The sequence below is a fragment of the Heliangelus exortis genome, chromosome 1 (assembly GCF_036169615.1).
Source record: "Heliangelus exortis chromosome 1, bHelExo1.hap1, whole genome shotgun sequence".
NCBI classification, from domain to species: Eukaryota; Metazoa; Chordata; class Aves; order Apodiformes; family Trochilidae; genus Heliangelus; species Heliangelus exortis.
Genome location: NC_092422.1, coordinates 84,857,354 through 84,885,266, shown reverse-complemented (window position 1 = coordinate 84,885,266; position 27,913 = coordinate 84,857,354). Strand labels below are relative to the sequence as shown.

At 36.6% G+C, this 27,913-nt stretch overlaps 1 protein-coding gene across 19 annotated transcripts in view; it reads left to right on the top strand.

The window, feature by feature from the left end:
* CASK (calcium/calmodulin dependent serine protein kinase) overlaps positions 1 to 27,913 on the top strand; it is a 192,339-nt gene that overhangs the window by 42,423 nt on the left and 122,003 nt on the right. For all 19 annotated transcript variants that reach the window (XM_071751251.1, XM_071751348.1, XM_071751359.1 and 16 more), the window contains exon 2: positions 7,572 to 7,684. In XM_071751251.1, the coding sequence (XP_071607352.1) occupies positions 7,572 to 7,684 (113 nt within the window). The remainder of the gene's footprint in view (positions 1 to 7,571; positions 7,685 to 27,913) is intronic.

Below are 27,913 nucleotides of genomic sequence, written 5' to 3'. Positions count from 1 at the left end.
GCTGGTGTGTTGTATTTTTCTGTGTTAAAAGTGTTACAAGTGTTAGAGTGTAAAAATGAAATGTGGATTTTGATTCCATGCTTTTATTGCAATATTTTCAGTGGGACTTTATCAGTGAACAAAGCTCTGCTGTTCAAGTAGTGGATGTTGTGCTTTGATTACCAATCTCAACCTGCCCTAAATCACTTCTTGTGCGAGGTGTAGATTCTCACATACTTTAAGGTGAGCCAGAGAAAGGAGAGTCATTTGTCATCAGTTCTGTGAGTTCTTACTGCTGAGGGGACAGGATGTTTCAATTCTGCTTAAACCAATTTTTTTCTTGTTTCTCGTGAACAGTTAAAAAACAGCACCATTTTCTGAGACCCTTGTAATCATTTATATCTCAGCTAAGAGAATCTGTTATAAGTTACTTGTGTACCCTTAGTATATACATGCCTTAGAAATAAGTTTTTGTTCTTTCATATCTGGAAAAGGGGCTCATAACCAGTCACTTTCTTGAAGACTGAGGCTGCTAGCATAGCATTCTAGACATATGTACTGATTTAGGAAAGTGAAAATTGTGTCCAATGTGTAATTCTGCAGCAAAAGCAAATTAGTAGTGAACCACTGGAAATAAACAAGGAAGAAATAAGCTAAAACTTGGATCTCTATAGCCAAGACTGAACTCTTTAAGAAGGCTGTTACGTCTTGGCCCTTTTCTTGCAAATGGCCTTTCAAAAATAGAAAGTAAAGGAAGTTCTGAGGACAGTCTCTTGAAAGAGCTGTTCTGTGTCATACTTCAGTACTATCCAAACATGAACTTGAAATGATGTACTGTAATCTTGCTCTAAAAACCCTTCAATCTTCCTTATGTATCACGTGTGGAAGCATGCCCTTCGGAAAGCTGCCCAATAGCTAATGTCTGATCTTATTCCAAAACAAGCTTATAGGTCTTAGCAAAGTACTCTTACTATTCCTGCTATGGTTGCAGCTTTCAGACCAACTCTTTTAAGAAGGTGGAACCTATTATTACTACAGGAATTATTGGAAGCAGAATTTGCTTGTCTGTATGCTGAAGGGATTAATTATTTGTAAATGCTTGTTTTCAGAGGCTGAGGTAGCTTCTGCTGTTTTCTTTTTTAAAAAATCTAACGTGGGAGTATTTGGTTTGCTAGAAACAAGTAGATGTTCTGAAAAACTATATTAAACGCAACCTTCAGAGGTACCCTCCAGCCTGAATTCTTCTATGAGTCTATGAATAGAATGTGAGAATTTACAAGTGCTTACGAGACCAAGTCTCATAAAACTTATCATGAAGGTAAAGGAAGACTTGCAAGTTGATTTTTGGGCTTATGGGCTTTTTGGGTTTTTTTCTTACCTTAGAACCACAGTCTCTGTATATTCTTTTCTCTGTTGAATTGCTATTAGAAAGTATGTTTTCATACTGGGCTGAGATCCAATGAACTGCTCTTTTGTGCTTTGATCTTTGTAAGTTTTGTCCTAAATCTTAGTTAAAACACAAACTTGATTTTGAAGATATGAACTGTTGAAGTATACCTCTAATAGAATTGTTGCTGTTTGGGAACTCAGTTTTCTGACTTGTACTGGGATGTCTCATTTTCTAAAAAGAACCCTAATGTTTTGCTGTGCAAGTTATAGTCATGCGGCCTTTTAAATTTTTCTTTCAGAATAAAACAAAAATTGTCTAGCCAACATTGCCAGTGATGGCTTTTTAAATGTGTATGCCCTCTAATCCAGTGTGCTGGTTCACAGAGAGGTTCAATCACTGTTTTAAGCTGGAGTTCCACGTGCACATGAGCTGATACAGTGACTAACTGCAGGTTTAATTACTCTTGGAAATACTTGACTTTCAACAGTGGTTCACTTCAGTCAAAGGGAAAACTAACATTTATAAATGGCATGGATGAGTGAAGAGGGAAAGAGATCTCTCTCTTTGAATTATGGTTGTAATTTGCTTTCTTTCCAACAATTTTCACTGATTTGGATACACTTGTTTTGGAAGTATTAACCACATTCGTGCAAAGCAGTGTTGTCTGCTGCTCAGATAAGCTACCACATGGCTTTTAATTAAAAATAAATAAACAAATCTAGAGGGATATCTGTCTCTCTATGTGCCTTTATCTGCATGCATCCTAATGCAACAAACTGTGGCATAATTCCCTTTAGGAAACACCGATGTTCAATTTAAAATGTCAAATAAAAGTAACTCTAAGACCTACAGTGCATGTTTCAGTTCTTAATTGTTAAGCCCTATAAAATAAGGAAAGGGAATGCAGGGCCTTTTACTTCTAAATAGAAGCTCATTTTTTAAATAACCACTGTGTTCATGGGAAGAGATTTTGTTCACTATTGTTGCTTTTACGAACAAAATATTCTGTTTGTGTTTCTTATCCTTTTTTTTTTTTTTTTTTAACTTAATGAAACAATATTTGAGCCAAAATGCATTGTTCTATATTAAAACAAAATTACTGTAACTCACTTAGGAGAAAAGTTGAGCAACTTTTTGGTGATCTGATATGTTAGTGACTTAAAGTGTCAAATTTTGGTGTTCTGAACCATTGGGGTTTAAAAAGCATCTTCATAATAGTAGGAATTCCATTTCCACAGGTCAGCTCAGTTCATTAAGGACATGGGAAAGGATCAGGCTGTAGTTACTGGCTTCAGGTATTTGTGCTTGGAAGGATCAACAAGGTATATTTTAATCTCAACCAATTTTCATTCTTGCATACCAGCACAGATTGGAGGAAAGGAGAAAGGAAGCAGAGCAGACAGATAAGCCAAAAAGAATCTATAATAAAAAAATATAAAGTTTGAAAAATATTGGCTCATGATCTTTATCCTTGATCTGTGTCCTAATGACATATATTAAGTAAGATAATTTAAACTGAAGGAGATGATAAAAAGGCTTTGAAAGTCTCAGATTTTTAGGATTTTATGCTAGTTCAAGTGCTATACTCCTGAAGGAGAAAGTAATTCTACTCTGTTTATTTGTATATCATTTAGTAATTTATTCTCTCCAAGTTTGTGTTTAAGATGATGTAAATTTAACTGTTCTGTGCTAAACAGTAAAAATTATCACCAGAAAATAGTTTCACAAGGGTTAAGGTTACATCAGCACCTGCCCTGCGTACTTAAAATTTTGGAAGCATGAAAAGAACTGGTTATGAGATACTTTTTCAACATTCTTATCCACTTTCTTACGGCCTACATGTAACCAATAACCTCCTTTAGAATGTATTGTAACACATACAGTAATTTCTTTCTGCAGTGCACAGAAACGACAGCATGCATTTCAAACTGAGATGGAGAAAATACATTTTTGGTGTAGATTGCAGGTGGGAATCCAAGTATTACAGGTGTTAGAATGTGCTGCTGCCAATGTTGGCAAAGTAACAGTGAATGAAAATCTGTCCTTACTACTTGCCTAGTTTAATGAATCTTAGACTTGAAGCTAGTGTCATCTGTAGTGTTCATGCCAACTGCAATGAAATATTTCGAATGCTTGAGGGGGAGATGGGAAGATGAGTCTGAAACCAAAGATTTGTTTATCTCAGCAGGTATGTCTGTTAAGGGTAGCACACAGAGAAATTAAATATAAAACGCTTTGCATTACAGTTTTAGTTAATATGACTATAAAAGATTAAGTCTTATTAGGCAAGTTAACAGAGTTTCTCTCTTTTAATAAACAAACAAATAAGTAGTCGATTATCTTGAAAAGTTTTGATTATCTGTATCTAGCATTATGATTACATCTTTCCCAAACTGCATCACCTCTGTATTTAGATCTGTATAATTTGAGCTGCAGGGCTAGTAAAATGAGCTACAGAAATTGTCATTTAATGAGGATGTGATACATGTTTCCCTGGTGGCAGACACAACTGTCGAATAGCTCCGACTGTCATTTGAGAGATGAAATACTGTAGTCCTTTTCCTGACTGAGCAGAGTGTAATTTTAGGGCTGAGACTGAAGGTCACCTGAAAGACTTTTGTTACTTAACTTCCAAAAAAGTGTGTTAGGACACATGAATTTTTGTTTTCTGACACAGATTGAACAGTATCACTGTGGACTATTACAAGTGTATTTGTAAAATTTCTGCATTTCATAGAATCATAGAGTTGCTCGGGCTGGAAAAGACCTTCAAGATCATCAAGTCCAACCTCATCCTAACCCTATTACCAGATCCCCTAATGACCCACCACTAAACCGTGTCCCCAAGCACCACATCCAGATGATTTTTAAACACATTCAGGGATGGAGACTCAACCACCTCCCTGGGGAGCCTGTGTCAGTGCTTAATAACCCTTTCTGTAAAGAAGTTTCTCCTGATATCCAACCTAAATCTCCCCTGACACAACTTGAAGCCATTTCCCCTCATCCTGTCATCTGTCACCAGTGAGAAGAGACCAACCCCACTCTCACTACAACCTCCTTTCAGCTATTTGTAAAGAGTGATAAGGTCTCCCCTCAGCCAAAGCTCTCTGTTCAGCAGGGCTGGTCTCCTTCCTCGTCTGCTTGTCTTCCATGGCTTGGGGATGGTCAGCTCCTGCATCTCTAAAATTACCTCCTTAAAGTATGCTCAGCTTCCCTGGGCTTCTGTGTCTTCCAGAAGTGCCTCCCAAGGGACTCTCTCAACTATGGTCCAGAAGAGATCAAAGTCTGCTCTCCCGAAGTCCAAGGTGGCAGTTCTGGAAACTCCCCTCCTTGCTTCACTAAAAATGGAAAACTTTGTCACATCATGGTCATTTTGTCCAAGATGGCCTCCAGCCATTACATCCCCCACAAGACTTTCTCTATTAACAAACAGCAGGTCCAGGAGTGTGCTTTCCCTTGTTGGCTCCCTCACCATCTGTGACAAGTAGTTACCTCCTACACATTCTAGGAGCCTTCAGGACTGTTCCCCCTCTGCTGTACTGTATGTCCAGCAGATACCTGGGAAGTTGAAGTCCCCCGTGAGAACAGTTTCAATGTGGATGTTACAAAAAAATCAAAAAGCTAACTTCAACCAAAATTTATTTTAAAACTCTTTCCTGTTCTTTGCCATGTGAAAGCGATGGTGTTTGCTTATTTGATGATGGCATCTCCAGGGAGGTGTTTGTTTGGTTTTTTTTAATTGTCTAAAATTGGAAAATACAAGCCTCCTTGTGCTGCTGTTGTCATGGAATATATTCATCTAATGTTTTGTCATAACACACACTATTTTGTGGTGGACTGTGGCTTGAATATGAGAGTTTTGAAACAGTTGGAAATCTGAGGCTTGTAAACAGCAGAATCTTCAAGTTATGTGTAAAATATTTGGTTTTCATATAAGACTCTAAACTAATGTATTTTTTCAATAAAATGAGTGGACATCACTGAAATTTCCAGGAAATCTAGGAGTACATTGGTTGACAGCAAGAAATAACTATATTAATGGATTTTATGTGAATAAACAGAAGTTAGGTTTCTACCCAAAATCAAGGTTATCATCTTATCAGATAACTCTTCACTGTGATGATCTTTGATTCTGTATCAGGTTATGTTAAAAGCATTTAATGTCTTCAGAAAAGTTTGTATGGAGAAAAAAAAAAAAAATGAGAATGAAAAGGAAAAAAGATAAATTTAATTAAATACACTTAAGTTCTAGAAATTCATTGCAAATATGAATGAAAATGAGTGTTCATAACATTATTCCAAAGCTGTTATTTTGAAATTGATTGTGAAAGCTCTTTAAATTACTGTAACTTAAATATATTTTATACTATTTGTTATGATTTTACTTTGGTGGTTGCTAAAAGAGTAAGCAGAGGCTTGAGATAAGAAGGTGCCACTGATCTGTGTTAAATAGGACTTTTTAATTTAAAAAAAATTACCTTTTAAAATGGGGAGGAGGGATTCCAAGTCAATAGCAGTAGTCCTTCCAATGACAAATTAAGTCAGCTGAGCCTTTTGCATTTCTAAATAGTGGAGTCTTGATTGAATGTCTTTTAGAAAATACTTGTGGTACCTTTTGGTAAAAGGCCAGATACCAAATAATAGTGGGGTGTGGACTCAGAGAAGAACATACCCATCCATATGGGGAATTTCATTGTATGTTAGGAGCAACAAAAGACTTGAGAAAAGTGGGCATTTTCTTATGTAGTTAGTTCTGTTTGTCAGCATAATTCACATGGACGTAACTGTGCTACTAGATATTTTCCATGGCTTTGAATGTGGAGATTGTGATTCATTGACGGGGTTTGATATTCATATTCTTTGTGAATGATCTTATTTTTGCAAGTATGTTGTTTAAAGTGTACAAAAATTGGATTGCAATGGGAGTACAGGTTTTTACATTCTGTGAGTCACCTGGTATGTAAAGGAATACCAAAAGCCAGTTATTCAGGTTTGTAAGTGCTCTTAGAGGGACATTTCTTCCTTTTGTTTTGAGTTGCTTTGCAGTCTCATTGCTCAGAAATCTGTAAGCAAACTTTGATTTCACTGCTTGAATAAAGGAATTTGTCTTTTAAACTATATTTAAGCATTTATTTCCCTCAGCAGGGGAATGTCCTCTTGATAAATGAACTTCCAAACAACAGCTCTTTCCACCCCCGAATTTTGAAAGCTTAACACACTTTAATTGAGTTAATTGATTGTATTGTCTGTTGGTTACCATTGGATAGAAGGTTCCATATTTTAAGTCAAGGCACCAAAACCAACAGCCTATTGTAAGAAGCTCACAGAAATTCATATTGGTGGTGATGGTTTTTTTTAACCATATCCATTGTTCTACCTTTTGTTTTGGCAAATCTAATTTCAATTCTGAAAAATAATTTATCTTTTTATTATTTCAGTGCAATACTAGCATCTGTCTGAAATAAATTTATTAAATCTCTTTTACCTGTAACTTCTATGGGGATGCTTTAATTGCCATATATAGAGAAACTGACAGTTTTTGTAGAATTTTGAAGTATTGCAGGAGAGGTTGTTTATATTTCATGGTGGGAAATAAACTCAGACTGTGTATAATAAACAGATGAGCAAACCCAAAGCATGACTTAACTTAAAGCCTGTTAAGCATGTCTTAACAATTCTGTTACTCAGAGTATTGCTTTGAAGGAATGTAGTTTCATTTATTTCAAAAAATAGTGACTTCTTAACTCTGTCTCAGCATTGAAAGCAACAATGTGTTTCTTGCATCTTTTTTTTTTTTTTTTTTTTCTTTCTTTCTTTTTTCCTTTTACAATTTCACCTGGTTCTGTTAGTCAAACTGTGAAGTCATCCCTGTCAAACTTTGGTTTTGAAGTCAGCGAGATGAGTAACAACTGCAGAATGTGATCCGTTCGAGTACAAAAGGAGGATAATGCCTGAGTTGGAAATGGTTTAGGAAGCTCACTCCTCACATTATCATATTTTAATGCATGTTTTCCTTTTTGGATTATGCATCAAAGTAAAGTCCATTTAAAATTCAATAATTCTGAGAGTATAGCCTTTCAAAACTGGTGGGGTAATACATCTTTAACATAGAACTTTGTTTAGAAGTAATGGATTTGTAGCTCACTGCATGAAAGAGAATGGGTTATTTATTGCTGGGATTTTTTTGTGTGTGTTACAGGGGTCCCTTCAGCGTTGTGCGACGATGTATCAACAGGGAAACAGGGCAACAGTTTGCTGTAAAGATTGTCGATGTAGCAAAATTCACTTCAAGTCCTGGATTAAGCACAGAAGGTAAGAATGAACAATTAAAGAAATTTGAAGCAGACAGGGCTTTTTATTTGTCAACCTTTTAAATGTTTACTTGTTTTGTAGGATCCTTTCTGTGTTATATTTGGTAGAGATTTTAAAACAATGTCTTGCCTGTCCAATTTAACTGAATCTAACACACTGCATATATTTCCAATCTTTAGTAGTTCCTACAGCTGTTTGGTTGTGATCACAGAGATGAGAAAGAAAAGTAGGTCTATACTTGGTCTAAGCCATCGCTGTTCCTGACTGGAAATTAATTTTTTTAAAGGAAATTAATTTCTTAAAGGGAAAAAAAGCAGCTGAATCAAAAAAGCATGCAAAGGAAGTGAAGTAGGAACACATCAGTTTTGGTTTTACTAGTCTAGATTTAGGAAGTAATTAGCTATAAAATGGGTGAGAAATTGAAATTCAAGTGTGTAAAATTTTATCAGGAGCTGTATAAATGTATTCATATTCAGGATTTTAAAACCATGCTGCAAAATTGCTACAGTGTAAATAAAAGGCTGTAGCTCTTAAAATTTCTTATTTTAGAGTAAGACTGTCTTCTCTAAGATGAGTATGCAACTTCTGTGTGTGCATAAAGTGCTGCTTTTACACTCTATGACAAAGAGCATGGTAAATGAATTACAGTCGCTATGTAGTCCATGTCCAGTGTGCATTTTCTGGAGATCTCATTATTTTATACAGTATTGTTCTTTTGGGTTCCAGTTGTGCCATCTAAGTCCTTATGAACCAAAAGGATCTATGACTTCTTGTGGTAATTGTAACAAGCAGTATTTTAAGCCTTAATCTCTAGTTTGATTTACAAGTTGAATTTTGAGTCTTGCTTCAGACTTTACCAAAGATTTTTCTTGAAATCTGGTAATATCATTGCTGTTTTCTTTTTCCTACCCTTCCAATAATATAAAAGCAACACTTGCCATAATATTCAGCTTTTATATAGCTGCATTATGGTTTTGCCAGGTTATTCCAAAACCATTGCATTTTGAGCTAGTCTATTTTTAATTAAATTAGTTGGTATCTTCTGAAGAATTGTTCTGCCTTTTTTCTGGTCTTTCTTTGAGTCTCATCTTAACTACTGATGTTAGTACACATTTCCATCCTTAATTGGAGTATTGCTGTTCTCAATCCATGACAGTACAATTCAACCTTTCAGGCATATAGAGCAGTTGCTGAAAGGGAGAAATAGTAGACAAAATAGTAGGAACTCACCAGGAGAAAAAGAAAAGACAACAAGTTCACTGAAAAAATAAAGGTAGATGTTGATGATGTACATTTGCAGCCTAGATATAAAGAAAAGGCTTGGGAGTATACCAAGGTATTTTGGTTCCACTTGTGTTACAGTGATGTAGTTGTAAATCAAGCAGGCAGCTTATTTAGTTGAGATCATAATTACTTTTTGGGTTTAGTAGGTTTTTTGTTTCTGGTTTTGGTTGTGAGAGGGGTTTTGTTAGTTTTGTTTTTATAAATAAATAATTTTTTTTGCATTAGATCTGTAATATTAAGACACAAATGTGTAAGTGAATGTGTAGGAACTCCTTATCTCTACATAGGAATCTGAGCCTGTTTTTCACTCTTTTTCCATCTTGTGTACTGTTTAGATAGTTTTTACTCTGCCCCCTTTTTTTCATCTTATTTTTTGTGTACTTCTCCTTTATCCATGTTCTAGGTTGGGGTTTTTTTCCAAGATTTTAGATTTATTTTTTTTAACTATTTTTAAAATCTGTTATGTTTATTTTTGATACAACATTCCTTAAGCACACTGGTGGTCAGCCATGATGGAGTAGCTTGCACAAAATAACTGCTAGATAGCTTGCCTGGGAGGAACCTCCTGTTTGTAAATTGTGTTAAGTGTAAACTGGAATGGAATGGTAAGATTAATCCTTAGAAGTGTTGTACATGTCTGAAACATACTAAGAGGTAAGGGACCCGATATACCTCAATGCTTATGATTAAGTTTAAAAAGTTTGTGTTCCTGGGTGCTTTCACATAAGTAGCCACGTGGAATGAACTATGTTTATGGGTAAGAATTCCATCGTTTCCAATTTATTTTCGTTCGTCACCAGTGTACTCTTGTGGCACATGCAGACAACTGCACAGCAGACTGCTGCAAAAATGTAGCCAGCTACTCAAAGGAAGTGATTAGTCTCTCCATTCCTTGCTTGTGATACCACATAGGAGCACTGTGTGCAGTCTCCACACAGTCTGGATTTCCCCAGTAAAAGAAAAACAATGATGTACTGTCTAACAGAGATAGACTGAGGGAACTGGAGTTTGTCTTGGCTTCAGAAGAGATTAAGGGGAGATTTAGTGCTGTCTTCAACTATTTAATAGAAGGGCATAGCACACAGCAAAAAGACAAGAGGACATGCAGATTAGTGGCAACATGGAAAATTCCAATTAGAGACCAGGAAAAAAAAACAAATCAAAACACTCTGTGACGGCAAAACTGCTCCAGGTTCCACAGAGAGATTGTGAAGAGCATCCTCAGAGATGCTCAGAACATGACACACTGAGCTGCCTGATCTTTCGTCTGCTTTGAGCAAAAGTTTGGACCGAATGGCCTCCATAAATTCATCCCAACCCACAGGATTCTGTGATATTAGTGTAGCAGTCTACATAGTGGGGAAACAGTATTAGGCAGAGGATTTAGATGTAACAATACTGTGCTTAAGTCAGTGTCAGCTTGAGACCAGGTTTGATACTTGTTTCAAATTCTAAAAAGTTAACTTAGACATGGTTTGATAGAGTGTTTCAATTATAAACAGTTACTTTAAACCTTGCTTTTATACAATATTTCAGTTCCTTTAATTTGTAAAGAAATTACGCATAGAATGTTTTAGTCCTATGTCTAAATTAATTCATTTTAAAATTATACTGATTTCTTAGAATAATGGTGTCTGCTTTACCACAATAGCAAAAACAATTAAGTTTGAAAAACTGATAGTTCTCTATTTTAATCCATGTTTATCAACTGGTACTTTCATGAGCATTTGTGATACCTAATAGAGAAGCCACTATCTTGCAAGGCAGACTTACATCTTGTATAGTATTCTTTCCATAAGGCTGCTCAATACATGTAGTGTGTATAGACAGACACAGACATCTCCAGTGATTTTTATGTCTGTGTGCATCTCTGTGGTGGTTTGGTAATAAGAAATAAAAGAAAAAAACAAACCTATGAATGATTCTGACAGCGAACAAATCTAATTTGAGCTAAATTCTATTGGATTTAAGTATTACTATTCAAGGTCTTGCATACTGTGTGTCTTCAGTCTCTGTAGTGTTGTTATTCAAGCATATTAATGAAATATATTGACAGCTTGTCACTGCTCAAGTGGCTGCATGATCTACTGGATTAATGTGGGCTATTTTACATGATGACAGATTCTACAGTTCACTATGCTTTTCATATTGCAGAAAAACTTTAAAAATCAAGATATGCATAAGAAAGTGTGAAGCTTGAATATTTTTAGATATGAAGGAAACTATTTTGTACAGCTGGATTTAGAGGATTCACAAGGAAGAGCACTTTATGCTCTCAGAAGCTAGTTTGCTCCTTAAGGTTACTATAGTCAGAACTCTGTATAGAAAAGTGTAAAAAACCTTTTCCTTGTTTCCAACTTTGTTACAGCTCTCACCATAGTTTTCTTGTATTGTCCAGATCTTCTGCTGCTCTCTTCACATCCCATGCATTTGTTTCCTTTTCTTCTCCATAGATTGCATGTCTTCTTTTTAGTTAGCATTTTTAGTATCAAATATCTGTAAGTGCAAACACTTTCTCAGGAAGAGATCAATCCCTTGCTACTTAGTAAAATCCAATGTACATTTTTTGTCTGCCTTCTTTTAATATCAGATTGCTCCCCTGTAGCATTGATGAGTAGTTTTGAAGCAGTTTAATGGGCAGTATCCCTTGCTTGCAGGACATATCTATTTGAAGTTATTTTTCAATATTTAATTCACCACATATTAGATTGCAGTAGCTGCAATTCATTTGGATAGAAATGTTTTCATTTTAAAAAAAGCATATGCCAGTGCTTTCACAATCTCCTAATTGGCTAAGCCTTATTCATTAGGCTGATGTATGCATCTGTATGGGTCTGCATGTGTGCAAGCCATCTTGAAGCTCTGTAGATCAGTTGATGAGGAAAGATTCAGGTTCCTTTAGAATTCCAACTGGTTCTCCTGGAACCAAGCTGAGAAGATGAAATTCTATGAAATGTTTCAGCTGTGGCAAAAGGCAAGAGAAGCCAAGAGAGAAGTGTTTTGAGTAATGTTTTTGGGCTAGGACTCACTAGGACAAAACAGTTGAATCAAACCATGTATTAGTGTGGATCATTCATTTTAGGACAAGAATCCCAAAATAATTTCACTGGGGGCATAAACGGAAGTTGGTATCCATTTGATTTCTTTTTTCTTTTTTCTTTTCTATTTCTACAAAGGGCTCACAGATTTTTTTTCCTGATATTTTCAGGTTGAGAGTGATTTTGTTACAGTTGGGACCTTACTTTTTTTCTGCTTATTTGCTTACATAGTTTAGCTTTGCTAATTTAAACTTATTTATTTATTTACACTTGCAGTTTTTAAAATCACATTGTCAGTGTGTTCATTTAAAGGGTTTGATTGATTCTGAGCGTAGGTGCACAACATAGTAGCTTAACTTTTTGATACTGGTGAATCACAAGGCAAACTGCAAGAGAATTTTTGCAGAATCTTTTGCACAGGTAGTTTTGAATTCTTCTCCCTGTTGTTTTGGTTTGTTTTTTGGGGTTTTTTTTGGGTTTTGTTGTTGTTGTTGTTGTTTGGGGTTTTTTTCAAGTGTTTAAGCAAAAATATGGTCTCAGTTGTTAAGTCTCTGAGTAAAAAACACTGCAAAACTATTTGTCACCAAACTTCGATATTACACCATGTGTAGACTGGATTTGAAGAAAGAGCAAATTATCTTTGCCTTTGGTTTGGAAACACCAACTGGAATTATAGAGAAGAGAAAGCTGTATCAGCTTGACTTATGCTTTTTCTTTTATTATTATTTCCACCCTATGAGAAATTTTATTTAGTGCTGGTAATTTTGCAGCTATAAAAGAGCTTCCTTGAAAATTCCACTGAGTGCATATCACTACTAAAGAGGCTGAGGCAGATCATTATATACAGCAAAAATCTTACAGCATTAGTGACACCTCTGTTAATAAAAAAAAATGCAAAAATATTGAATTTCGAAGTAAAGGGGTTTAGAAAGTTTGGTAGCTGCCTGTTGTGAAGTTATGTTGCTGGTCTTTTAAATGCCATTATTGTTTCTGTGTATGCTGTACAAACAATAACACAGATTGGAGTAAAAAGGTAGAAAGTGTCTGAATTTACCATGCAGCTATGGTAATACAGAGTCAATAATGAAAATAATGCTTGGGGCAGAGGTGGTGGCAGAGGAGGTTATCAAGGTCAGGATGAAAGGGACCAGTACTGAGTTTGTGACTGTCAACAGGGCTTGAAGTTGGATGCTTAAAACAGTTTCGATGTTAGTGATTACAAGAATCTAGCTTGCTGGGGAATGAGTAGTTCCCAACGTTGTTCTTCTACTTCTTTCATGCATGGATAGAACTGTTCATGTTTGGGTTTTGGGGGTTTTTCTGGTTTTGATCTTTTTGGAGGGGGAGGTATGTTCATTTTAACTTAATGAAGCATTTTAATTTTCTTTGTTTTTCTGAAGAAGCTGTAGGCAGGTTTCGTTATAAATTCATTTCAAATAATTTGTATGTATAAACTTCATAAATGGCTAACTGCTTTATAGTTCTGCTACAACTTTCATAAACAAAGTGTCACTAGAATTAAATAAATACTTGTATGCAGAATTATGACATAGGAGATGGAGCCAGGCTTTTTTTTTCCCCAGTAGACATTTAAGTGTTGAAGCATGTTAACCGTATAATAGATACAATGAATCACAGGAATTGAAAACATAGCAAGGATTTCTTTTTCAGGACTTCTTTTGTTTTTTGCTACTGGAAGTCAGTCCACTGCACAAATGTTGCGTATGGTTTTTTGGCTGGTAATGCAGAATTCAGTCACAGGCAACATTTCATGTAATATAAAATTCAGAGTTATATTTTAGGGGCCTTTTTCAATGCTGTTTTTAGCATGTACCCAGATACAGGGTTCCAGAAGTGGAATACTAAGTGTCACTGGGCAAATTATCATTGTTTTGACCTCTTTTGGAGTGCTTTGTGTGAGTTTGAGTTCACAGGAGCAAATATGAAGTTCTGTAAGCAGATATGGCCACAATTGGTGTGTTTAGTTACATTTCGTCCAGTACTAGAGAGAGTCCAGTAAAGAGACACTACTAAGATGATTCATCTCTTCTGTGAGAAAATCTAGGAGAGCTGGGACTGCTCACCCTGGAGAAGGGAAGAATAAGGAGAGATCTTATGAATCTTTCAAGAGTGGCTGCAAAGAAAATGGAGCCAGGCTCTTCCTGGTGGTGCCCAGTGATGTGACCAGAGGCAGTGAGCACAAACTGAAATACAGGAGGTTCTGTCTGAACACCACAAACTTTTTTTTCACTGTGAGAGTTATCAAGCACTGGGACAGGTTGTCCAGAGAGGTTGTGGGGTTTTCATCCTTGGATATATTTGAAAGCTGCCTGGATGCAGTCCTGGGCGATTTGCTATAGGTTGCCCTGCTTGAGCAGGGGGGTTGGACAAGGTGACCTGCAGATTATCACTTCCAGTCACTATTTGGTGATTCTTCGTGACTTCTTTGGTGGCTCTCCTGTGATGAGCCTGGAAGCAGCTGAGCAGAGTACACCAAAGTGTCTCAATGTTCCTTTGTGGGTATACAGGTGAGGTTTTATCACATAAACTGACAAAGCTTTCCTTTTCTTAAACCCCAGTTTAATTATAGCCACATTCTATCTTAAGAAAGCAAACTGAGAAGCAGTTTGAGACAAGCAAGTTTGGTTGACAAAGAAGTCTAGGTTTGGAGGGTGACAGAAGGGTATTTCTGCTTTGGTGTTCCTAAGGTAGTAAGCAGTGCCTGGAGCTTTTATCAGTACAAAAAGCCAAATGACAAGGGTGGGTTTCTTCACCTTCTTTGTAAAGCAAAGTCAAAACTAAATTTATATAAAGAAATACACTTTTTAAAGGATTTGTTTTGAGAGCACTCTCAAGTCTTCATTCTTAAAAATTATCGTCTTCCATCTTTTTACAAAATGCATGAGCTATGTCCAACTTCTGTTCTTAAGAATGAAATGGCTTTCCAAAACATTTTTGTCTTTCTACACAGTGTGTCCTCATCTAACAATTCATAATTCTTGCCAGTAGTCCAGAAATAGACTGCTAGCTCTGCTTGCCACAATTCAGACTGGTTACAAACATAGGGAAGATAATAAGCATCAGCTGTATTTTCAAATGTTTTCTGTTTGCATGCAAGCATGTAGTCTGTTCTGGTTTGTGCAGTCAACAAAACTCAAGAGTTTTTTCAGCTGAGATGCAATTTTATTAATTCATTGATCTATAGAGAACCTTCTTTGACTGTTAAATGCTGAATTCTGTTTTGTGAATCTAAAATACTTGTCACTGTGATATGATAAATAATGATCCTCATGCACCATCACTCTTTTAGATCTGCTTTTCATGTTAGCATGGCAAACCTGATTTTCATGGAAACTTTCATTTTAACACCTTCATCACTAAGTCGTTATGAAGTAAACAGAAATTAATAGATCTCCATAGTATGTCATTATATGGGAGAATTTAAATATTTTAAGTAGAAGAACATTCAAAATATATGTGGTTGAGTAAGTTGCCACTATGTCAGTTGCTCGTGAGAATTAAATACTTTAGGTAATATTAGCACCTAGTAATTTATACAGATGCAAAGGTATCCACCTTTCTTGAGTGTTAGTCAATGGGTTTAGTCCAGTTATAAATACTGCCAAATGATGGCTGTGTTTTCTTGGTTAAAAAAAAATCTTGTGATCTTTTGGCATAAGGAAAAACTTTGGAGAAAAGAGAAAAAAAGAAGAAGAAATTAAGTCTACCTGATACAAAGGCAGATGGAAATATATGTTGTTTGGAAGCTACCTTGTAAAGGAATTAAAAGAAAGTGTCTTGGTTAATTTTGAAAGGAGCAGGGAGGTACATTTTCATTTAAATGAATCAAAGACCAGTAGGTCCTGAGGAGACCTATGAACTTAGTTCTGTTTCTTAAAGACTTTGTGTTTCACCTGCTATTTTAGTTTTACTCTGTCAAATATTATCATACCAGTTATCTTTCAGTATATTAATTGTTTTAATAGATTGAAAGAAATTAGGTACAGTGATTATCTATACAAGAAAGTTTCACAGAAAGTTTCTGGCAGAGTCAGTGATATAAAACCCAAACTCCTCGATTTCCTCTGGCTTCCCAGAAGACTAACTAAAGAAAGGTTAAAAATATTTATTGTTCTATCTACTGTGACAGAACAAGTATTGCATATTTCTTACTACCTGTCAATTTTAACATTTCCTGTGATACAGTGACAATTAACAGTTTTCAAGTCTTGTTGAAAATATTGCTTTAACATCAAAAATTGTGAAAATGGCTTATTAAATACTACTTTGCCTGAATAAGTTAGATTTTTTCTTTTGTAAGATCAAATAAATACTTGAATCCTGATTACAGCCACATAAGTATTTATTACAATATGTATGTGTTACAGATCCATTTTTTCACGTCTGTCCAGGTTATCATCAGTGTATTCTCTTTTGTCCTTGAAAAGCTGTGCTGAATTGGATTCTGTGTTTCCCACATAGGACTGGACAGGAAAAGCCCTGTTCCTTCAACCCAGGTTCCTTACTACATAGTCCCATCACTTAATTTGCATTGGTTTTGGTACTTCACTGATTTTTGGACTGATTTATTTTAACTCAAGCTTAGGAAAAAAAATTAACAGAGGGCTGCAGCCTAAGTCTCCTATTCTTTACTTTCTCTTTGATTCACTTGCTTCCTTTTTTTAAATATACCTTATATAGAAACCTGTTAGGGTTAAAGAAGAATTAACTTGTTAAAGGCAAAACATAAGCGAGTATAGTTGGAAATTATTCAATTGGGAATTTTGCTGTTGCCTATAGAGGAAAATATTTCTGTGTCTTGTGTGTTACTCCAGAATCTGAGATAATAAAATTGTGTGGGCTGCTTAGAAGACAGAAGAGAGGTTGACCTCCTCTAAAAGCCTACCAATGACTGTTTACTGTAGGAGTGTGTCTTGTTAATACACCTCAGCTCCTTTTTGAAGACCTGGTAGGCATTGTTTGTGTTTTCTTTTTGCCTTAAGCAAGCAGGTTAGCTGGAGAAAGTGCACACTTGTCATAACATCAACAAATTAGAGGAAAAAGCCTCCAATCTTACCAAAGCTGCTGTCCTTATCTGTGCTGCTGGCCATCTGGTAGGGCTGGCCAGCAACTAAATGTCAACTAAGGATCTGAAGATCTATTCTAGATATTGTCTGGACAATGAGGCTTTTTCCTCCTAATTTCCTATTTTTGTCAACGTATTTTGTTTGTGGGTGTAGAGGTGTCTGCAAGATTGTCTCTACTTAAGGGCACTGCTTGCTTTACTGAAGGCACTTGTTCAGTTGGGTTTTGCTTCTTTCATGTCATCATCCCCTCCATCACACAGGCAAAACAGAACTTACTGATCTGGGGGGAATTCTAATCTAGTTAATTTATTGTCAGTTAACAAACTTAAAATAACTGATTCTGGTATTGAAACACACACTCTTAGGGAAGCACCTCTTGCCTCCCCCTTAGCAGGTCTCTGTTTCCATGACCACACAGGGTGCTCAGACCTTTCATAGGGGCTGTGGGCACAGGGGAGATGGGGTCAGCACATGCTGGTCCACCCTGGAGCTGCACATCTTGGCTGTGCTTGGGCTGCTCCTCAGGTCCAGCCCCTGCTCTCCCCTCCTTTTTCCTTCTGGCTCCTCACTCCTTCCACTCTGGCCTTATTCTGCTTCCTTTCTCTCAGCTTGTTTAGTGTTTACTGCCCTTTTTAAAATAGGTTTTCACAGAGGCTTTATGAAATCCTCTGTTTCAAAGGTGCTACACATGGTTGGCTGGCCTTGGCTGTGTCATGTTGTGGATCCATTTTGGAGCTGTGTCTGTGACAGGACAGACCCTCATCTCTTCCCACCAAGTGCACCTCTGCAGCCCCTTGCTAGATTAGGCATAACCCCTTGCCAGTTGTGCCTAATACATCCCACACACATACATCACCACTTTTTTACAAATATGTATGAACTTGCTCATTGTCCTCTTTGTCTTTGCCAGTCTTGCTTTTTCACTGTCTTATTTGGAAACTTGGTCATTTACTGTTGATAGTTAATGATAGAGTGAATTGGTTACAGGGGAAATGAAGCTGGAGTTCAGTGCAGGGTAATTTTTTGTCCCTTGCTTATCCCTTTGTGTGTTACAACACAGGAGAAACTTCTGCCTTGGTTCTTTTGCAACTTCTCTCTATAGTTTGAAACAACTTTTGAGGAATTATGGACTGTACTAACAGTCAAAGTTATTTACATCCTCAGGGCTTGTAATCCTAGTTGCAGATGCTGGTCTGAGGGCATGCACATGTGCCAAGATATTCAATGATCTTTAGGAAAAAAAATCTTTTAATATCTATTATGATTTTTATAGAAGTAATTCACATATTGAAACCTTTCTATGTTTTTCCATATATTAGCAGTTCCTTGGGAAAAAAAAATTCTTTAGTGATATGAAACTTGATAGGGAGAGATTGTTTCATTATAAAATTGGGTATATTCTGGTTTAGTGTTCAGTAATGTAATGTTGTAACAGAGCTTCAGAGCCAGTCATGCTGTGAAGACTGCTGATAAAAAGGCAGGTTCACATCCTGAATCAAATCTCTACCCCCACGTAACATTGCAGTAACTTGATTTCTCCTTCCTCTCAGCACTGTTCTTCACTATCATTGTTTCCTCTTGCAACCTAACTGATGAATTTGCCCAAGAGAAGTAGCTTCTTTGAAGAATGTTGTGTCAGATGAAGAGGATTCTGCTGCTATCCTTTGTTTTTTTCATTTGTGATTACTCTTCCTAGTTATAAGCCTCAGACCTCTGAGGAACAGAGGAACAGACCCATGTTCCTCTACATGGTTTGTTTCCTCAGGTGTTTGTGCTATTCATGATCCAGTGGCTCCCAGAAGAAACTAATACAATCAGTCTAGTTCTGAGGTTACTGGTAATGAATAGGAACTGCTAAACTTGAGGGTATTGGGGTTGGTGACATAATGTTGGCTTCAGGATTTTCTCTGTCTGTCTCCGAAGATTCTGTCCTTCTTTTGTATCAGTTAGTACAGAATTTCTGAGTTGTGCATCACCCCACATTTGCCATGCTTAGGTTCTGTAGATGCTGTGTGGCACTTGTGAATAGTTTTGTTCTGCTCTTCCTGTTACTAGTAAAGATCTTTCTTCCAGGGAAGATAAGAGTTTCTTGCCTCATCAAGTGGACTGGATTCTGGCTTAGTAGTCCTACAGACTGCTTTCCACTGCAGTTGTCTGGGGGCTGCAAGACCTTAAGGAATTTTGTTCCTTTCATGGATGGAGTCTGCCTGGCAGTGATTCTTGTCATGTGTTAGCAAAAAGTAGTTGATGTTCACTTAGATAATTGCATATAGAAAAAGCTGCACCCATTGAAGAGGGACCCAATGCTCAACAGACTCTAGAGGTTTTAAGGACTAGAATAGACTACATTTAAATGATTTTTTTTTTTTTGCAATGTGATATATGTTATTGCTTGCTCATGTAAATGGTGATCTTGGCAGCTGACAGTTCTCTGAAGTGCTGTAGGGAGAGTAAAGAAGAAGGCTTTTTTTCTGTAGAGTTATTCTGGGGTCAGGTGGTTTACTTTGGTTGTTTTCAGCAATGGAGTTTATTCTATCTGAACTGTTTCTGGAAAGGATTGTGTTGTGTATCAAGACTGCAAGAAAGAGCTTGTAAAACAAGTGAGCTTTGTTCAAGGCCTTTCTTTCTTAAGCCTGCTGCTTGTTGGGTCCTGTTCCAACTCTCTGCCTCCTCGGATCTTGGAAGATTCTAGAAAGTGATTTTTTTTTTACTTTTCATCTCATACTATGCTGATACTTCATTTCAATGTACAAATCCATTCTTCAATGGATTTTAACCACCCTTAGAGTGGTCAAAGTCCAACGCAAAGATGATTTATTGCTGAAGGTCTTTTACTTTACTTTTCCCATTAGGTGTTGACACTGAAAATGTGTTATAGTAATGAAGAATATGTGAAAAGCAGAAGAAAAATTTTTAACTTTTAAATTTAGAAAGTTGAAGCTTTAGTAAATTTTCTTAGAATTTTGTGTGTGCTTACTAATTATATTGCGTATAAATAATAGATTTCTGTATTTAAATCCTTTTTCAAACTAGAGGGTCATCAAAAGCAAGAAACTAATTTTATATCATTTGCATCATGTGAATTTTATTAGTGTTTTGGGAACTTGAAGATAAATTGGCAGTTAAAAGGCAGCAAAACAAAGAAAATAAATCTGTGGGAGAAATGGTTGTTACGTTTGTGCAACATTTACATTTATACTTACATACAGTAAGCTAAAGTTCAGCCAATGTTTGCATTAAAATCCATACGTCGCTGTGACTGTTCTCAAAGTTTATTTTGGCATATAACTTCTTGCACTCTTAATACTTGCATTTTTGCAAAGGTTCTTAAAAAAACTTGTATTCCAATATTCATTGCTGTTATTGCATGGCACTTTTGTGTCTATGATTAAGTTGTCACAAGCATTACTTGAAGGATATTGTTTGGGGTAAGAAAAGCTTTAAATGGATTCCAGTTTCATGGTTTTTCTGTGGAAAGCTTTTGGAAAACATTAATTTCATAAAGCACATCTCAATGTTTAAAAGGTCAAAACCAGGTGCAGGCCCAATGCTAAAAGTTCAAAGGTTTAAAAGAATGTGTTGAGCTTAAATAATATTTTTTTTTAGCTTAAGAATGTCATGATGCAGTTTATTCTGTTATAAAATTCTACTTACCTAGAAATGACAAAATAAGCTTTCTTACTAATGGGAATATGTGTATAGCATAAAATATATATAAACTCTAGGAATTTATCTGTTCTCTGAGCCCTTGATTAGTTATTCCTGAATGAAGATTTATGCAACGGGATAATTTGAGCAGTGAAATCTTAATTCTGTATGGTAAATGGAGGCTGAGGTGTACTGTAACTAACAAGAAAGAAGTGCAATAATACATGTACAGTGGGATGTGTGTTAGAAAGCGTGTGGATGTGCTTTTATCTGAAGATTTGTGAGCACATTTCAGAAGTAACCCTTTGAGGGGGGTATAGGCCCTATTTATTTGGCACTCTATTTCTGGAAGTGCATCCCTAGCTTGTGTTTATCTGGGCTAATAAATCCTCAAGAATCAGGGTCACTGTGACTTCCAAGTGACCTTATGTGAAGTTAGCTGAAGTCCACTGTGGTTTATTAATTCAGGTATTGACTGGGAAGGACTATACTGTATCATCATGCCCTGAAGCAGAATAGCTGTTTTGCATTTATTGCATTTAAGCTAATAAATTCTGCTAGACCTGAGCTGGCTCTTACTATTGTTGCAGATGCATATACAACCTGCATAAACAGCTCACAGATTTGCAAATTTGACCCATGTCAAAGTTATCCCATTCCTATAGTGGTGAGTACCCCCCTCCCTGCTTCAGTTTGTTGTCTGCCTAATGCAGTAATCGGGAGAAATGAGAACGTGGTGGTGCAGCTTGAGACACACTGAACAGGTAGTTTCACCAGAAGAGGTTTGTGAGGGAATGGAGGTCAGGCTCAGAATTATTTGCTTCCCCCTTCAAGGAAGGAGCGGGGAGTACATCTTCTGCATCTAGCTATGCTTTCAGATTATTTTCAGGATCTGACAATACTATATTCAACCTGGGAGTCATGTGTTGTCACCTTAAGATGTGGTTTTGATTTTGTTGTGCAAACAGAAAAGGTTATCTAAAGAATCTGGAATTGGTCAGGGCCCACTTAATTCAGCTGACCTATGAGAGTGTTATGTTTTGCATTCCCAAGTACCCCATCATGCCAATGAAATTCTTTATCCTAGTGGTATTTAATATAGACAGATATTTACTCTTTTTTCTTTTTAATCTTGTGAAGAAATAGTTTTGTTTTTTTCTTTTAACAAAAGAACCCTGGTAACTGTTTCTTTTAGTGCTCTTGTAAAGCTCTGTTTTGCAAGAGAGGGTACAGATTATCATCAGTTATTCTGATGCTGTGGATTTATAAAATATGGTAGTGAACATAAACTTCAACTATTCCATATGTATGCAAACTTATCGATGCTCTTGCACTTTTGAGATTGAAAAACATGCAGAATTTAAGAATTTATAAGGCTTTGTTCTTACTCTAAGTGATCATAATTTCACATTTGGATACCAAGGAAAGAAAATGGATCTCATGCTAAGCATGTAGAAGTGAGATAGCACAGGTTTGTTGCTGGAACAAATTTGATCAAGCCTTTTAACACTGCAGAAGGTTTATTCAGTTCCAAGAGTGTTTGGTATGCAAGTACTGTGAGTTTAAGTACTTAAACAATATTTGCTCTGTCAAGCAGGAGGAGCAATCAGTTATCCCCATCTGGTTTACTGCAAGATTTTATAGAGTGATGTCAATCCCTCAAAATACACTGTGACAGTGAAGGAGATTACTGTACATTACTATGTGGCTGTTGCCATTGGTGTCACCTGAAATTTCAGTGGCAGTGGGAAACTGCCTCAGAACTTACTGAAAAAGCCACGCGGATGTGCTGTTTCCAAAACTGCATCTCCTGCTTTCTGATTTGGATTTCTGGTTACGTGACCAAACAGTTTCCAAAACATTTTTTTGCCAGTTGTGAATTTTAGGGGTTTTTTTCCTTCCCAGCTTACTGCCAGACAATAAAGAGAGAAAATTAAATGTTTTCTTAATGCCTGAGTGTGAGATTTCAGAGGTAAATTCTCGGTGTCTGTATTTTTGAAGAGAAATTGTCCATTAAATATCATGAGAAGTGTGTGAATATTATGAAAGAAAATATTTCTCAGATGACCATTAATTGCAATGGAATTCAAACCAATTCATAGGCAACTGTCATGGGGATAAGTTACCTCTGTTAGTTAAGGCTATTTTACAGAGAAAAGTCAAAGTGACTATCTGAAGAGTTTTTCAGTATTTTCAGCCTGTTGTACAATGTGAGACATGTTAGGCAAGTTAAAACTATATTCCTAGAGCTGTGACTTGAGTGTTGCTAGGGACAAGTTTGAGCTTGGTGACACGAGTTTTATCACCAACATCTGATTTTTGTAGAACGGAAGGAGGGACATGTTTCACGGGCACTGGCTTTAGAGGCTCAGAGGAGTATTGAAAGTGCACACCTGTTTTATCAAACTGGCTCTATAATGTATCAGATAACAAGGAAAAGAAATAATAATAAAAAATAATAAAAGAAATAATAAAAAGAAATTAAAAAATAATTCAGTGCCTTTTGATAATAAAAGAGAAGCATTTGCAGAACTGGAACAAACCAAAACTAACTTCTTTCCTGTCACTGATTACTACTGTTTGGAAAGAGTTTTCTGGTTCCCGACAGAGTTCCATAGCTGAACCAAGACACAAGTTTTGTTAACACGGTTGTTACCCAGTGTTCAGACATCACTCTGCTGCAGGATTTCCTAGGAGGATGGAACTGGTGTCATCCTTAGCAGTTGCCAGGTGGTTACCTGCTACTCAGGGTGCATCTCTACCTCGCACTGTAGATGGTGTTTGTCCCAGAGTTCACTGTGCTGTGGAGGAAGCTTCTGGTACTCAGGTGGTCTCAGTGCAGCAGTATTGGATTATTTAGCCCTTCCTAGAATAGGAGACAAAGGGTGGTTCCTCCAGATTAGCTGAATCTGTTATGATTAGATTTCCTATGTGTCTCAATTTCAGACTTATTCCTGTAAAACTGAGATACATATCAATGTCAGAAATTTTTTCTTGTCATTCTGTGGCTAGGCCACAGAATAAAAGACATTTCAAACTAAAGGAAAACTACAAATGCTAGAGTTATCAGCAACAGAAATAACTTTTCTTTTTTCAGGATCACGTATTCTCTTTTTGATAGTGTTCTGTTGCCTTCAAGGTCACTTGCTTCATGTAATGTCACTACATTTTAGTACATGAGTGTTAAAAACTCTATTGAAGTCTGTTAATTAACCTGACCTGCTTAAGTGAATTTTGTCGAAAATATTTGAGATGTCAAAGTTTGGTGTCAATGAAGCATCGGTGAGTTTAACATAGATAATGATGTTTTTTAGTGCATTCAGGGATATGCATTACCTCTATTACCCCAGCCAAGTGCTGAAGAGAATACAGAAACACACAGATGTGTGTGCACACACTGCTGCAGAAAAAAGAATACAACCAGAAACAAACAAAAAAAACCCCAGAAAACAAAATCCCAACCCTGTATGATTCCCCTTTAGAAAGGAGAAATTCCAGCCAATTAGACTGAACTACTTGGAGGTTTTAACCTCCTAAAGCTTTTTGCTGGACTTCAAAGCGATAAACATGCTGCTCTGCTGCAGTTTGTGGATAAAACAAAGAACTCTGGCTTATGTGAGCAAACCATGTTTAAATGTATTTTAGTGGAGCAATGCAGTTACCAATGTGTGTGCAGTGTGTAGTAGATTACTGGCGTAGTTATCTGTTCTGAATGGCTCATTAGGCATAGAGGAGAGAAAGGTCTCTCACACAATCTGGAGAAAAGGGTGCTTAGCTCTGAATGTACCTTAATTATTTTAGGGTGGCATACTTTTTTTTTTTTTTAAATCTTAAGTCTGGAATGTAATTATCATTTCATCAGCTCATAAAACTGGCCAAATGTAAAGCTCTCTGCAGCTGAATGAATGTACCCGCCTTTTGTGTTGAGTTGCTTACTGTGTACCAGATGAAAATCGGAGCTGTGTTGCCACCTAGTGAGAAATCTGTAGGTACGCATGTTTGCTTGGGTATACATAAGAAATTAGAGAGGAAAAAACAGTAGGACCCAACTCATCGTATTTCAGTTTTAACTTGATTTTCAGTTAAATACACACAAGTATGAAGGTAGCATTTCCTGATAATGTGGTGCAACCTATTGTGCTTATTTTTCTGATTTTTTTAGTCTTTGGGAGGACAGCAATTTTATACAGTTGTGATTTCACTTGTTGTCAAACTTTTTCAGCCAGCACTGCTGAGATGAGCAATGCTGCTGTAAGCGGGCCATTTGTTTCTATTGCTGGTCTAGCAACACTATTGTGCTTATAAGTGTTTATGCAGATAGCCAGAACTAGTCTGGTTGAAAAATAGCTTGAAGGGGGAGAGGAAAAAATGTTGTTTGCAGTCAGATCGAATCCTTGATTCTGTTTATTGTATAGCTGCACAAGCAGTTGCAATAGCATGAAGTGAACAGATGGTGAAGAAGGGAAGCATTAGTTGACAAAAAAGGGAGCAATTGCTGCTTTTAACAAGGCTGATAGTTTTAAGGTTTTATCTGTTAAGTTTTCACTACAAGAAAAAATTACCTCTAACTTTATGGAATTATGGTCTTACAGTTCCTTAGATGAAGAAGACTCTGTAACCTTACAGCTGTGCTTTGTGCTACTTCTGTGCTCCACCCAGTGTGTAGCATTCTTTTACTAAATACACACCTTGTGTCAAACTGGTTTTCTGTTTCTGATTTCTGTTTTATAAAAAGAAGTTTCACAGCATATTTTGAGACATTGGCTGCTGCACCTACCCTTCCCATTCCCTCCGTTAAAGAGTTCATTGTTTCCCAATGTTTTTAAAGTTGTGGTTTGTAGTGTAACAACATGTGGTTTATGGTAATTCGGAAGGTGTTGAGTTTCAGACTATTGTGTCATTCTGAATAATAAGTGGGAACATGGGAATTAATATTATATGGTTATTAGTAGTGAACCCACTTTCGTAAGTTGATTGATTATAGACAAAGTCAATTACTATTTTCAATTTCCTTTAATTAATTATTGAAAACAGAGCAGTTTAATGAGAGAAGAAAAGTGTTTCAGATTTTACAGCAGAAGATCTGAAATGCCTTCATCAGCAACTCCATTTCTGTTCAAAGTCCAAGCTTGTCCGTATCCCTTTGAAATTAATTTGTGGAGTTCATTACACTTCAGTTTGTGAAACACTTTTGAAACTCCTAATTTACAGTGGGAAGAATGATCAACATTGTTTTGAAATACAGATTGTGCCTCTCCAAAAAAATAATCCAGAAAGTCTTGCTTGCACTTTAATGTGTTTCCCCTCATTTTCTGTTCCCTTACTTCACCAAACTTGCTTTAAAGTATAAACTGAGAAGATGGAGAATGTAGAAATTCTTTGATGAGAGATATGGGCTTATCCAATATTTGTTCCTGATTGGGAAAGGTTATTTTTTCAATTGAGTGAGTGCTTTGTAAAAAGTTGCTTAGATTTATCATTTAATTAAATGAAATTAAATTATTTGGATTTAATTATCTACAATAGACAGCAGTTAACATTCTTTCAGACGTTCTTAAACATTTTTATTAGTCCAGGTTTAGTCATTGCACCATCTTATTTTTTAAGCATTGCTTATTTATATGCTAATAAAAATGAGGAAATGAGTAAAAATTAAGGAGTGTTTCCTTTCATAGACACAACCATGCAAACCAACTTAGCTTGTCTGTCAGCTATGCGATTCTGGACAACTCAGGTGGATATTTTGAAAGTCATGAGAGAGAAGGAAAGGGAAGTGTTTTTTCACACCTAATTTTATCTTCTTCATAGCTGATGGAATATAAACTGAGGAAGGAAAATTGTCTTTTAAGTCCCCCAGGGCACCCAGCTCCAACTAAAAAGCCATCAACATGTTTATGTTTATTTCCAAACACTGAGAAAGAATAGAGCAGAAAATGTTACTCAGAATTTAGCAAGCAGCTTTAAAGTCTTATTCCGTGAAACAGAGATTTCTATACATTTCTGTATGGGGAGCTCAGGAATGGATTCTGGTTGTTGTGCGTTAGCTCTAACTTCATTCTGTTTTTCTTTCTTCCTGTCACCATTTTTTCCCCAAATGCTACAGTAGCATTAAAGCAAAAGATACTGACTGGAGATGGATTATCTCACATTGTCATTGCAATTTTTTGTTACCTTGGTGTTTTTATCAAAGGCCAGCCACAAGCTATATGCTTTTGTTTGGGGCTTTTTGGTACTTTTTTTGGTGTTTTAAGTATGTTTGTTAAGGTATGGATTGATTACACAATAAAATATCTGATGATGATGGAGATACTTAGCAGGGAAAGGTGTGTACTTTTGCTTCTATTTGTGTTTTGCAACATCCTAGAGCAGCTCCAAGTGCAGGCTTTGAGGGTATTATATGCTTTTTCCTTCTATATCCATTTCCTTTGTTTTAAGCAGCTTCTAGACTTGAGCTTGTTCACTGAGCCATTTCACACACTGAGGTTGCACCACACTGAGCCAGTGGGGGAAAAAATTAATGTTTTTTTACTGAGTTACCACCGAAATGGTTTGGTGTGTGGTACGACAAGATCCAGGCTGCTGCAAAAGTAGAACAGAGGGTAAGAATGTGTGTGGGATGAAGGGAAAAACAGCCAGCAGTTAAATCAGCTTGGCTACCGTGGAGCTTTAGCCACCCCAAAGTGTGTGGGAGGCAGGAAAGCTTCTACTCCTTGTTTGGGCAAAGAGTCATTAACTGGTCAGATGTATCTGTGTGATGAGGAGTTGGTCACATACCCCAGGGAGGCAGGGAGTGTGTTTTTGATTGAGAGAAAGGGTAATAGTCTCTCATGGGGGGGGAAAAAAAATAAAATCTTTGGGGCAGAAACATCACTGTGGTTCTGTGGCAGGACTTTCATTGCCATTGTCAGTATAGGATGTTCCCACCTCCAGCTGCCCATTCCTGTTGCAGTGTTTTGGTGTGCTGAGAGATTTTATTACTTCTTTGTTGTATTAGTAGAATAATAAAGCCTAAAAGTGATTAGCACAGAGGAGCAAGAATGAGCAACAGGGGGACAGGGAAACTTTTTAAGTGTTGCCCTGAAAGTTCACCTGGTCTTGGAAGCATGACCTCAGTTACAGTATAATTGGTTAAACCACAGGTTACTGTGGTGCAGGATGTCCTGTGTGCTTCT